The 14,825-nt window shown below is 43.2% G+C and overlaps 1 protein-coding gene across 1 annotated transcript in view; it reads left to right on the top strand.

Moving 5' to 3' along the window:
* The window catches only part of ncanb (neurocan b), a 180,721-nt gene extending 170,495 nt beyond the window's left edge, over window positions 1-10,226 (top strand). The window contains exons 16-18 of the mRNA XM_056276867.1: window positions 517-599; window positions 1,747-1,891; window positions 10,087-10,226. Of these exons, the coding sequence (XP_056132842.1) occupies window positions 517-599; window positions 1,747-1,891; window positions 10,087-10,226 (368 nt within the window). The remainder of the gene's footprint in view (window positions 1-516; window positions 600-1,746; window positions 1,892-10,086) is intronic.
* The last annotated feature ends 4,599 nt before the right edge of the window (window positions 10,227-14,825 follow it).

Raw genomic sequence — 14,825 nt, 5'->3', positions numbered from 1 at the left:
GCCCCAAGGAGTGAATAAATGCTATAATGCAATTTAAAATGCAGTTTCTACTGTTTTTATCAAATTGCAACCCCCCTCCCCCAAGATCAGGTGGAGGGGTCCTCAGGGTAGATCAAAAATACGCAGGGGGTCCAGGACCCCAAAAAGGTTGAGAACCACTGCACTAGTGTGTCATCAGTGTGTGTGTTTCTGACATGGGAGGCTGCAGTGGATTCATATTCCTGTCCCCCTCAGCTCGTGAAAAACTATGAACTCAGTCATCTATAGAGAATGATAATAATAATGAAAATAATACCAGAGCAATTATAGGGGAGGATGTTTACTTTAAATGCATTTTTTGTATACTTGGTTGTGTGTGTGTGTGTGTGTGTCTGTCTGTCTGTCTGTCTGTCTGTCTGTCTGTCTGTCTGTCTGTCTGTCTGTCTGTCTGTCTGTCTGTTTGTCTGTCTGTCTGTCTGTCATGTGCATTTGTGTGCATGTGCATTTATATTTTTCTGTGTGTTCACCCTAAATCAGGTCTGAGCCACGATAATACCTGGATTGGATTGAATGATCGCACGGTGGAGGATGACTTTCAGTGGACCGACAAGATGGACTTGGTGAGAGACGTCCTGCTCCTGCTGGGCTCTATAACCAGCTGGTGGCCCCAGAGGAATTCATGCCCGCTAGCTTAATAGCATTTCTACGCATGACAAGTACACGAGTCACTTTGTGAAGTCAAACACAAGCCAAAGACACTCGCAAACACTGCTGGGGACGTGCTAGACAATCTTCTTGACAGCAGTTGGTTGAAAAATGATCCATTAGTTTGCTCTCCCATCGGATCACAGCAGAAATTCTGTTTTCCTCTGTTGTCTCTTCCCCTCACAAACAAGGGAACAGAGGAAGTTAGGGCACGATAAATTGATGTATGCATAACAGAGTGTTTATCACTGGGGTGCTCGGTGGTGCAGCAGACTAATATGCAGTAGGAAAATTTCATATCCTATTATATAGTGAACAAAGGTAGCACGGTATACGGTGTTATCACAGTATTGTTTACACATGCTGAAAATGTAGAAAAAGTGCTACTTAAAATCATCTCAGTAACCTCAGTAACATTTTATATTAAAACTGACACTTGTTTTATTTCATCTTAGAAAATAAAAACTGTTATCACTCAACAAGAGAAAATGTTTAAACACAGACACATGGGACAGAAACATATACCCCCCCCTCCCCAATTGGTTGACACCTGATGGGATGGGTGAGATTCTGGAGATCTTGAATAGAGACGCAGGGTTAAACACAGAGGCTTGATTTGCTCGATTAACATTTGAATGACTAATTACTCAGCTGTAAGAACGAAATTAATTTTTTCACAAATAATAATCAATAATATATATATATATATATATATATATATTATTGGTTGATTGATCATAATTAATTAATAATTAATAAATAATTGGGCCTGCCACCCAATGACTGCTGGGATAGGCTCCAACATCCCGCGACCCGAATTCGGATAAGCAGATTGGATAATGAATGAATGAATGAACAAATAACACTCAAAGAAAGCTGCCCTAAGCGAGTTTTGAGCGTTCATCAAGAGCGAGCCAGATGCTAAGCTCAGCAAACTGCCCTGGCATTTTCAAAAAAAATATGTTGAATTTCTTCTTATGGAATAAATCTTTTACAGGTCTCTTTAACAACATGTATGTCTGGGTTTTGTTGTTTTTGTTTTTTGCCAATGCAATCATGCAGCAATATGAGAACTGGCGTGAAAACCAGCCAGACAACTTCTTTGCTGGAGGAGAGGACTGCGTGGTTATGATTGCTCACGAGAACAGCAAGTGGAACGACGTGCCTTGCAACTACAACCTACCCTATATCTGCAAGAAGGGAACAGGTGAGAACAGGAGACGGATGGAGGAGGGAGGATTTAGATGACTGAGGACAAGGAAATGAGGTTTGGGAAAATAAGGAAATGACAAAAGGCCATTTGAAAAAAAAAAAGATCATACAAAAGGGGAAGAAACAGAAAAGAGGGAGAGAAATCGATACAAGGAGAGGGCGAGCGAGAATGAGAAGGAACAAGAGGAGAGATGACACCCTTTTTCTTGCTGTCACAATTTAGTTGTATAATTCAGCAGGGAAATGTCATTTGACACATTGGGGGATCACTACGGTGGAAGGTCTGGCTGTCCTCTGCAAGAAAGAAAAGTGTCTTTTTAACTCTCACGTCAATAGACTCTCCCATATACAGTACATGTTGTTATTGTGATGTCTCCTGGTTTTACAAATGGCCTTTTTTTATTTCTCAGTTCACCACCTTAACACCGAAAATTACCTAGGAGATGACCGCAGACTTCATTAGTGGTAGGTCTAGCCATGGTTATCATGACAGCCTTGCTACCGTGCTGGCTAGTATTCAATATTCACTCAGCTCTTCATTACAAGCAAGACAGCATCAGAGAGAGATGTTAAGCATGCCCAATTTTTTTTTTCCAGGAAAATGGAAGCTAGGTCAATACAAGGGGGAAAGAATGATGAGGACTTTCGGATAGGTTGGATTTTTTTCACATAATACAAACTGAATGAATTTGAAAGGTGTACAGGACTCTGAATTCACTTCTACTTGGCATGAACATGCACAATTAGGTCAAAATTATTAGCCCCCTTTATGAAATCAAACAAAACCCTTAACTTTTCCATGGAAATGACCATAACCAAAAGTGTTTATAGTTTAATTGCTTCCAAAAGAACAAAGACAAAATCTCCACTAAGCTTGATTAAGATATTTTACTGATGTGCTGAATTGAAAGAAGAAAAAACAAAAATGACAAGGCCAAAATTATTAGCCCTCTGACAATTAATATAGTCAATAGTGTAACCTTTCTGACTCACAACTGACAACAACCTTTTATGGTAGTTCCTAACTAGGTTGGCACATGTCTCTTGAGGGATCTTAGCCCATTCTTCCATGGCAAACTGTTCCAGCTCATCCAAATTGCGTGGTTTTCGAGCATGGACATTAACCTTGAGCTCCCGCCACAGATTCTCAATAGGATTGAGATCTGGGCTCTGAGAGGGCCACTCCAGGACCTTGATTTTGGTGTCCTTCAAAAAGTTTTGGACCAGTGCTTCAGGTCATTGTCTTGCTGGAAGACCTGGCAGCAACCTAAAGCTAGACTGGCAGCAGATTTCTTCACATTATCCTTCAAAATATCAATATAATCTTTCTTCACGATCCCATGCACCCAAACAAAGTTCCCTGTGCCTGAAGCAGCAAAACAGCATTATGCTCCCACCACCATGTTTAACTGTGGCAACTGTGTTTTTAGGGTTGAAGGCCTCTCCCTTCCTTCACCAAACAAAAGCAAAATCCATGTGCCCAAACAGCTCAAGTTTAGTCTCATCAGACCAAAGGACAGGCTGTTTCAAATGTTCACAGGCAAACTTCAGTCTGGCTTTGATGTGCCACTGTGTGAGCAATGGAGTTTTTCTTGGACGATGACCTCGAAGCCCACCATGATGAAGAGCCCTCACAACAGTCTTCCTTGAAACATCAAGTCCAGAAGAGGCCAGTTCAGCAACAATCATCTTGGCAGAGATCCGGGGATTGTTGTTGACTATTTTCATCTCCAATGTTTTTGAAATCTTGTAGTTTCAACCACGCCCAGGTTTGTTTCTAACAGAATTTGTCTCCTTGTGCTTTGCAATGATACAATGCACAGCTGTTCTAGACACTGTGAAATGCTTGGAAATGGCAGTATAGCCTTCCCCCTTAAGATGAGCATCCACTATCTTCTTTCTGAGTTCCAGACTGATTTCTTTACTTTTTGGCATGATGAAATTACTTACCAAGAATTTAAGAGTAGTCCCTCTCAATCAATTGTTCAAGTGCCACTAGCCCTGTTCATTAGAGTCCCTTAAGTAAAGTTCAATGCTGATTGATTGCTCAGGTGTGGTTTGAAAGCAAAAAATCACGCGGGGGCTAATAATTTTGACGACCTCAATTTTCACTACATTTGGTATAAAGCAAACCTGAAGATTTATTTTACATTCCAAAATGTACCAAATAGGGGCCTTAACATTGATGGATGTTTTACTATGTAAAGTTTTATGAATGATGCAAACATTGGGCAGAATTTAGGGCAATGTTCCATAGTTCCTTGAGGGCTAATAATTTTGACCTTAACTATACCAACATCACAGCTTCACAGTAATTCATGAAATCAATTACTCTGAGGCATCCAGGTAGCATAGCGGTCTATTCTGTTGCCTACCAACACGGGGCTCGCCAGTTCGAATCCCCGTGTTACCTCCGGCTTGGTCTGGCATCCTTACAGACACAATTGGCCGTGGCTATGGGTGTGAAGCCAGATGCGGGTATGTGTCCTGGTCGCTGCACTAGCGCCTCCTCTGGTCAATCGGGACACCTGTTTGGGGGGAGGTGGAACTGGTGGGAATAGCGTGATCCTCCCACGCACAACCTCCCCCTGGTGAAACTCCTCACTGTCAGGTGAAAAGAAGCGGCTGGCGACTCGACACGTATCGAAGGAGGTATGTGGTAGTCTGCAGCCCTCCCCTGATCAGCAGAGGGGGTGGAGCAGCAACCGGGACGTCTCTGAAGAGTGGGGTAGTTGGCCGGATACAACCGGAGAGAAAAAAGGGAGAAAATTTAAAAAAAAGAATACAAATGTTTTGATGGCCTGGCGGCCTGTCCAGGGGGTCTCCCCGCCTGCTGCCCAGTGACTGCTGGGATAGGCTCCAGCATCCCCGCGACCCTGAGAGCAGGATAAGCGGTTTGGATAATGAATGGATGGACAAATGGAATGGATTTGAAAGGTGTTCAGGACTCTGAAATCGCTGCTAACAGGCATGAACATGTACCAACATCACAGCTTCACAGTGATTAATTAAGTCAAGGGAAAATGTTGCCCTCTTTGGTAACTGAGTGGGATGTGTTACCCCCCCACACACACACACACACAAACAGATATGCACACACACACCTATACTATTGTCTTACACCCAGTCTAAAGTGTTTAACAAACAGCACAGTAAATAATAAAGAGAGAGACACAAGATAGATGAGAGAGAAGACAATTAATGTAACGATGGATTTCAAATGGCCTGGCTTTGTTGTGCTTCACACACGTCTGAATGCTGCAGCAGAGGCTCCCACCCGGACTCCCAACCGGACTCCTCAGTCAGTCTGTACACATCAGGCTCATGCATATTGTTGCTCCCTAAAACCCCTTCCCCCTCCCGCTCAGTCGCATGTCCTCCTCAAACCCCCATTCACCAAATTCGCCTGTAACTCATGAAAGTGCTTCAGACATTATACTTGTCTGACGTTACCTTTAGATTTCCTTGACAAAATGTTCTCTTTTTAGAAAGTCGGGCAGAAAGCACTGGGGTTTTTTTTTTTTGGTACTTTTTACTACGTCTGTGACACTTAAATGCCTCCGAGGGAAGTCAGTGAAGTTAGTTGACTATTGTATCAGCAGCTTTCTCCTCTCTGTGTCCTCTCTTTGCAGCTGCTCTGTCATGGTACTGTAAGCAACAGGAGGCAGGCCGCAGCAGGCTCCTTAGAGAGCCCATTAGAGCTTATTTTTGCTGTTCATTTGCATACAGGTCAGACTTCTGACCAACAGTAGGGAGACAGACATATTAATAGCTAGCTGAAGATTAGCGGGCCGGTCTGGATGAGAGACCAGAGCAGGAGTTTTAGATATAGTAGGTCACAAGGAGCTGCTGGTGGCAGCATGCCCAAAACCTCCTCGAGAGCTTTGGTCTGTTAGCTGTGAATGTAATTCTGAATCTTATTAAAATATATTTGTTTTGGTAAGTTGTACGCTACCCTATGCTGCCACCAGTTCTTCACAGAATACTGGATGAGTCAGAACTCCATAGTCTGGATTAGTATACACAGTAGAGTTGTTAGGGTTTGAACACAAGCCTCTATTTTTTTTTTTTTTGGGACAGGGTTTGAAACCATAAAACGGGATGGTTCATACATCACAGATGTAATCCATAATTCCTTTATGTTGAAAATGCCGTATTTTATACCTTTTCCTGCTGGCATTTTTGTAGCAACAGCCATCCAATTTATTTGCGTTCCATAACTGCTCCTCTGTGGGTTTTTGTTTTTTTTTCATTGGTACCAGTGGGGTCCGCCATACACACCAAGTATTCAGGTTTAATAGCGCCTGCACAGGAAATGCGTCGAGCCCACATTGCCTGTGCAGAAGGAAAGGGAACCTGCATGTCCTATGCAGAAGAGCAGTAGGTGCTAGCTAAACATTAGCCAACGTTTAATTAGGTTTAACTAAATGTTTGATGTGTTACTCAATATTACCGTGTCAGAGGACATTGTTGTCTTTTTTCAGAATACACATGCTACCGCTGGATCTTGTCGATGTTAGACCAAAATCTGTGGCTGTTGGAAATTGTGACCTGCATGTGAACCCCGGGTAGTGACCTAAAGGGTGAGATCGCGGATACAAGTGGCTGAAATGAGTTTCCTCCGTAGGGTGTCTGGGCTCAGCCTTAGAGATAGGGTGAGGAACTCAGACATTCGGAGGGAGCTCGGAGTAGAGCCGCTGCTCCTTCACATTGAAAGGAGCCAGTTTGAGGTGGTTCAGGCATCTGATTAGAATGCCTCCTGGGTACCTTCCTTTGGAGGTTTTCCGGGCATGTCCAACTGGGAGGAGACCCCGGGGTAAACCCAGAACTCGCTGGAGGGACTACATGTACAATCTGGCCTGGGAACACCTTGGGATCCCCCAGGAGGAGCTGGAGGGCGTTGCTGGGGAGAGGGATGTCTAGAGTGCTCTACTTAGCTTGCTGCCACCGCAACCCGACCCCGGAGAGGTGGCTGATGATGAGATGAGATGAGATGAACACTTTCTGTGCATTCAGGATCATGTTCATTTCGGGTGAAAACGTGGAATTTGCTGTGCGAAAACAAACAAGTATGACCAGCAGATAATGCTAGATCCACCGAAACTGAGGAAATGAAGGATAGCCACTTTGATATATGCACAGGAGACAATTTTACACTGTGCATTATTTATATAAGTTACCACTAGGTGCACAGGAAAGATACTGTTGGAACCACCAAAGCGGGCCAAACACAGCTTGGCCCCAGAGAGCTACAGAGAATCCACTCTGATTCCTTCTGTGTAAAAGGAAACATATTTCCTTCATCAGTAAGTTGTTGTGCCACCTTGGATTCATGTTGTCACAAGTCCCCAATCTCCTGCATACCTCTGACCCTAATCAGTCAGTTACAATCAGCAACATCTTTTCATCTTCCTCCACTTTCCAGTCTGCCTCATTGTCTCTTACCCTAAGTAACCCTGTGAAATGTCTTCTCTTATCAGCTGAGTTTGGCACTTCCATGCTGGGTATTCTCTGCTGGATTTCTGATACTCAGCATCCTTGTTCTCTGTTTGTGGCCTCCTCAGTGGCCTCTGGGTGATAGTGGCACTGTGGCAGCATATCAGCAACTTAATCAGTGACCCAGGAGTCAGTCAGTGTTCAGTGTGACTTTTGGGTGATGATGAATTCTTGTTTTGTTTTGTTTTTTCCCCCTCCCTAGAGCTCACACAGTTACTCTGATGAGTAAAATAGGATGTGATGAAGCGATCCCACTCCGGACTCCATCTCCAGAAATCACACCTAAGCCATCTCCTTTTATATGTATGAGTTGGCACTTAGCACTTGTGTAGTAGATGATAGATTTTAGGCTCATTATCTTATACCCTTACTCTCTTTTGCAACAATACATTAGCATAAATGCTGACACACACAACCACACACACAGGCACAGACACATGCGGAGATAGTAGAATATTAATCTTTGTGATTACACAGATAAAGGGCAGTAAGGCACAACTTGCAGTTGCATTCCAGGTCCTTTTTGGATAAATGTCAGCTTTTGACTAGTTTCATTATCTGCCCCTTTTTTGGGGGGGGGATTCCCCCCCTTTTCTTCTCAATTTTATCCATCCAATCACCCCACTCTTCCGAGCTGTCCCAGTCACTGTTCCACCCCCTCTGCCGATCCAGGGATGGCTGCAGACTACCACATGCCTCCTCTGATACATGTGGAGTCGCCAGCCGCTTCTTTTCACCTGACAGTGAGGAGTTTTGCCAGAGTAGCACGTGGGAGGATCACGCTACCCCCCCCCCCCCCAGTTCCCCCTCCCCCCTGAACAGGCACCACGACTGACAAGAGGAAGCGCTAGTGCAGCGACCAGGACACATACCCACATCCAGCTTCCCACCCACAGACGTGGCCAATTGTGTCTGTAGGGATGTCCGACCAGGCCGGAGGTAACATGGGGATTCGAACCAGCGATCCCCGTGTTGGTAGGCAACGAAATAGACCGTTACGATCACCGCATGCCCATTATCTACCCTTTTCTCCACGTGTCTGTCAGACGATCTGAGCAACTGTTGCCATCACTGGGCAACCTGTGCTTCACATGTACCTACACATATACACACATACATACATGCATGCACACACACACACACACATTTACAAACATAGATTGTTACGCTGTAGTCCAGTCCAAGACCTAATATTGCCTCTGTCCAACAACTGCTGCAGTGTGTTTCACGGTAAACAAGGAGACTACCTATAAGCTCTTGTGTGTCTGTGAGAGTATATGCCACAAAGCCACCAGTGTCCAGGTGAGGATATGCAAACTTCCGTGTCTCTCTAATCCTTTCCGACGTGATTTCCTGTAAATGAAATGATGCTTGGAGCCCATGGGGCCCTAAAAGTGCTGAAAAGAAACAGCATTTTACTGTCTCCAGTTCTTGCTGTGGCACTTAATCCCCCCTGGCTGCCATCTGAAAGCCATACGCAGCCACAAACACAAAAATATACACACATAAAAACAGCACATGCAAGGATATCACAAAACATCCCACCAAAACACATACATATATATCACTCAGACACAAAGACATACACACACTCTCAAACACACACACACAGGAGTAACTGGATGGTAATGTGTTATGAAGCGCCATTCCAGGTCAGGCAAATATTGATCTATATCCTCAGCCCTATTTGGCTATTAGAGATGTCCTTGTTACGGTCCTTTACGTGTGTACACACAAACTCACAGACATACACACACACACACACACACACACACACACACACACACACACACACACACACACACACACACACACACACAAACAGAAAAGCAAACCCACATGCAAGTTCAAACCATCTTTCCCCCACTCTCTCTCTCTCTCTCTCTCTCTCTCTCTCTCTCTCTCTCTCTCTCTCTCTCTCTCTCTCTCTCTCTCTCTCTCTCTCACGCACACACACACACACACACACACACACACACACACACACACACAGGAATAGTGGGATTGCTGCAATAGGTGCAGATCTGAAATTTCAGATTTGCAGAATAAATTGAAATGTGACAACCACTAGCAAACCAAACAAACACTCTTAAGGGGATTGAAGGAGTCACAGCTTTTAAGATTGCAGCAGATTGGGGCGTCCGGGTAGCGTAGCGGTCTATTCTGTTGCCTACCAACATGGGGATCGGTGGTTCGAATCCCCGTGTTACCTCTGACTTGGTTGGGTGTCACTACAGACGCAATTGGCTGTGTCTGTGGGTGGGAAGTCAGATGTGGGTATGTGTCCTGGTTGCTGCACTAGCACCTCTGGTCGTTCGGGGCGCCTGTTCGGGGGGGAGGGGGAACTGGGGGAATAGCATAATCCTCCCACATGCTACGTCCCCCTGGTGAAACTTCTCAATGTCAGGTGAAAAGAAGCAGCTGGTGACTCCACATGTAACAGAGGAGGCATGTGGTAGTCTGTGGCCCTCCCCGGATCGGCAGAGGAGGTGGAGCAGCGACCGGAACAGCTCGGAAACGTGGGATAATTGGCCAGATGCAATTGGGGAGAAAAAGGTGGAAAATCAAACAACAAACAACAACAAAAAGAAAATTGCAGAAGATGTTCAGACTATTTTAGTGAGTTGAATATTTTTTTTTCTTGCAGCAAGCTAGACCATGATTTTGTAACTTTGCCCTTTGTGCTGTGCACAGCGTTTACAGACTTCTCCCACAAGTTCATGGCCTCATTTAGGTTGTCTAAATTTAGTGACCTTTTCCTTTCCCCCTACTTCAGTGTTCTGACTTTGCTGATGCCCACTGCAGAGATCAGTCAGCAGTGTTCACAGGTGTGAGCTAGCTATCTAATGGAAAGTGGCTATTTCCCTTTCCATTTGTGTTGAGTCAGTGCTTGTGAGGGAAGGAATAGTCTTACTGAAGCTCCGTTCCAAAATGAAATAGAAGCAGAAATGGGTTTACTGTTAAAGCCATGATTCACCTGAAGGCATCTGCCTGGAAATGATTAATTTTCTGGATAAAATATTGGTTATTGAAACGTTTACAGATAAATATTAAGATGCAAATACATTTTTGTAGCATTATGGAAAGCAACCTCCCAGTGGCATGAAACCTTTCATCATCAGGGTTACTGAAATTGGTTTTCCTTGTCAAGAGTGTGGGAGCTATTAGAGGTGAGGGACAAGGGAATTAAGCTGAAACATTGTCTGTTTCTCTCTTGGTACACACTTTGCCTCGCACTCTTTGCTGCTCTGCTGAATTTTGCAAACCGCATCCATGGATATCAAATGGATATTGGGGAGCTGATGACTTAAGCAAAATTGGATTTTGCAGATTCTTGCAAAAACCTTTTCTTGACATTACTGGCATACTCTACCAAAACCACACCGACACTACACCAACACTACACTATCATTACTCTAACACTACACTATCATTACACTACCACTACACTACCACTACACTAACACTGCACCAACATTACACTAACACTACACTCACACCACACTCACACTACACCAACACTACACTAACATTACACTGACACTACACCAACACTGCACTGTCATTACATTAACACTACACCAACATTACACTAACACTACACCAACATTACAGTAACACCACACCAACACTACACTATCATTGCACTAACACTACACCCACACTACACCAAAACTACACTAACATTGCACTGACACTAGACCAACATTACACTGGCACTACACTAACATTACACTAACACTACACTCACACCACACTGACACTACACCAACACTAAACTATCATTACACTAACACCACACTCACACCACACTGCCACTACACCAACATTACACTAACACCACACTCACACTACACTAACACTACACCATCATTACACTAACATTACACTGGCACTACACTCACACTACACCAACACTACACTATCATTACACTAACACTACACTCACACTGCACTCCCACTACACTAACATTACACTAACACTACACCAACATTATACTAACACCACACTGCCACTACACTAACACCACACTATATTACACTAACAGTACACCAACATTACACTAACACTACACTCACACCACACTGACACACTACACCAACACTACACTGTCATTATACTAACACCACACTTACACTACACTAACACTACACCATCATTACACTAACACTACACCAACATTACACTAACACTACACTCACACTGCACTCACACTACACTAACATTACACTAACACTACACCAACATTACACTAACACTACACTAACACCACACTGCCACTACACTAACACCACACTGACACTACACCAACACTGCACTATATTACTCTAACAGTACACCAACATTACACTAACACTACACTCACACCACACTTACACCACACCAACACTACTCTGTCATTATACTAACACTACACTCACACCACACCCACACTACACCAACACTACACTAACATTTCACTAACACTACACCAACATTACATTAACACCACACTCACACTACACTAACATTACACTAACACCACACTGACACTCTACCAACACTACAATAACACTACACCAACATTACACTAACACCACACTGACACTACACTAACATTACACTAACACTACAACAACAGTACACTAACACTACACCATTACACTAACATTACACTGAAACTACACTAAAACTACACAAACGCTACACCAACATTAGTGGTGTTAGCTCAGTTCTTGGCTCCCTTCTCTTCTCTATATACATGCTGCTCCTTGGCCAGGTCATTAAAAATCACCATGTGCTCTACCATTTTTATGCTGACGACACTCAGTTATACATGCCACTAAAACCCACTGATCCTAGCACCCTATTAAATCTCACAGCCTGCCTCACCGACATTGAATCCTCGATGTCCAAAATTTTTCTTACATTTAATGATGATAAGTCTTAGGTCATTCTGTTCGGTCCGGAAAATTCCATCAGTCCATTTGCTACTAATTTTGGTGGTCTGTCAGGTAGTCTTAAACAGGCTGCTTGGAATCTTGGGGTAATATTTGATGCTAACCTCAGTTTTGACATTCAAATTAAACATGCTGTTCAGTCAGGCTTTTTCCAACTCAAGCTAATCTCCAAAATTAGGTCATTTTTATCAATTTCCGATTTGCAAAAAGTTGTACACACTTTATCTTTTCTCGACTCAACTACTGTAATGTGCTGCTGCTCAACTCATTGATTTTAAAATTTTACTGCTCACTTTTAAGGCTTTAAACGGTATTGCTCCTTTATGCATTTGTGATTTATTGACTTGGTATGTCCCCCCTTGACCATTAAGGTCTGCAGATGGAGCCCTGCTAGTTATTCCCAGGTCTTGTTTGGTTACAAAGGGTGATCGGGCTTTTGCTGTTAGAGCCCCCGCACTATGGACCTCTCTCCCTGCTGAGCTAAGACGAACTAAGTCTTTAGCTTCTTTTAAATCTCGTCTTAAAACTTTTCTTTTTATGAAAGCTTTTACAAATGTTTGATATTTGCTTTTATTTATACTGTTTTTATTTTTACTCTATTTGATCTTACTCTTATTCCCGCCATGTCTGGTTTTATCTGGGGTTTTTTGGGGTTTTTTTTTGTGAAGCACTTTGTAACATTGTTTTAGAAAGGTGCTATATAAATAAAATTATTATCATTATTATTACACTAACACTACACCAAAACTACACTAACATTACACTAACACCACACCAACATTACAATGATACTGCACTAAGACTACACTAACACCACACTGACACTACACCAACACTAAGCCATCACTACACTAACACTTCATTAACACTACACCATGGTGTAGTGTTAATAAAGTGTTAGTGTGGTGTTGCAACACTACACCAACATTACACTGACACTGCACCAATCCTACACCAACATTGCACTAACACCACACTGGCACTACACTAACACTACACTAGCCTAGCACTAAACCATCACTACACTAACAGTACACTAGCATTAAGCCATCACTACACAAACACTACACTAGTGTTAAGCCATCACTTCACTAACACTGCTCTAATGCTATACCAACACTACACTCACCACACTGATACTACACTAACACTACACTAGCACTAAGCCATCACTACACTAACACTACACTAGTGCTAAGCCATCACTACACTAACACTGGACTAATACTATACCAACAGTACACTCACATCACACTGACACTATACCGATACTATACCAGCACTACACTAACACTACACTCCCACCACACTGACCATACACTAACACTACACAAACACTATAACAACAATACACTCAAACCACACTGAGACTACACCAACACTACACTAACTGTACACTCCCACCACACTGACCATACAGTAACACTACACAAACGCTATACCAACACTACAGTAACGCCACACTGACACTACACCAACACTACATCAGCGCTACACTAACACTGCACTAATACTACACCAGCACTACACTGGCACCATACTGACACTACACTAACACCACACTAATACTACACTAACACTACACTAATACTACACTAGCCCTACACTAACACCATATTGACACCACACTGACACTACGCCTACACCACGTCAGCTCTGCACTAATAACACACCAACGCTACACTAACACCACACTGACACTACACTAACACTACAACAACCCTATACTGACAACACTGACATTACTCTTAAGCCAACACTACATTAACACCACATTCACAAAACACCAACACTACACTGACATTAGACTAATGGGGCTTTCATAGCTTACAAAAAGAAAAGTGTGCTGACAGATGTCCGCAGGGTATTTGCAGACATAAATGACATCAAAGCAGACTGAGTGTACGTCTGCCTTGGGCAATCCACCCAGCAGTCATTTTTTTGTTGGTTTTTTTTTTTGTTCCTGTCCTGAGACTTGTCCACACTCTGTCACACATAATATGCCTCAACTTGCTGGTTTCACACTAAGCACTATTTTATGTCAGACCGCAGGAGAAATGTAGACGGGGAAATGTTTTTCAATAGCGTGTTGAATCCACCCTCTCTCTTTCTGCATTAAGTGGTCTGATATACCACCTCCTCACTGTCCTTTTTGTCATTGCTCAGAGGCAAATTAACTCCTCTTTTCCACTATTTTACGCTTCCACTGTAAAGACTCCATTTTGCATTTTGCATGCAAAATATTAGGGGAAATGTGGTCTATGAAATGGGGTGTGTAGGCTTTCAGTGTGCTTTGAGGATACTCAACTATAATAAGGTGAAAGTCTGTGTGCATTCTGGCAGACAGTCCATATGCAGATGTGTCTGTTTACTTACTGCTTTGTAAGCACCTTAACACAACACTAACACTACACCAGCTGTTTTCACTGACTAACACACCGTCAACCAGATGGGAGGTCTGATTTCTGAGATCAGTTGCAGTAGTGTTGAGT

Source organism: Lampris incognitus, chromosome 3 (assembly GCF_029633865.1).
Source record: "Lampris incognitus isolate fLamInc1 chromosome 3, fLamInc1.hap2, whole genome shotgun sequence".
NCBI classification, from domain to species: Eukaryota; Metazoa; Chordata; class Actinopteri; order Lampriformes; family Lampridae; genus Lampris; species Lampris incognitus.
The sequence above is the reverse complement of the archived record's forward strand: the minus strand, read 5'-3'. Positions and strand labels throughout refer to the sequence as shown.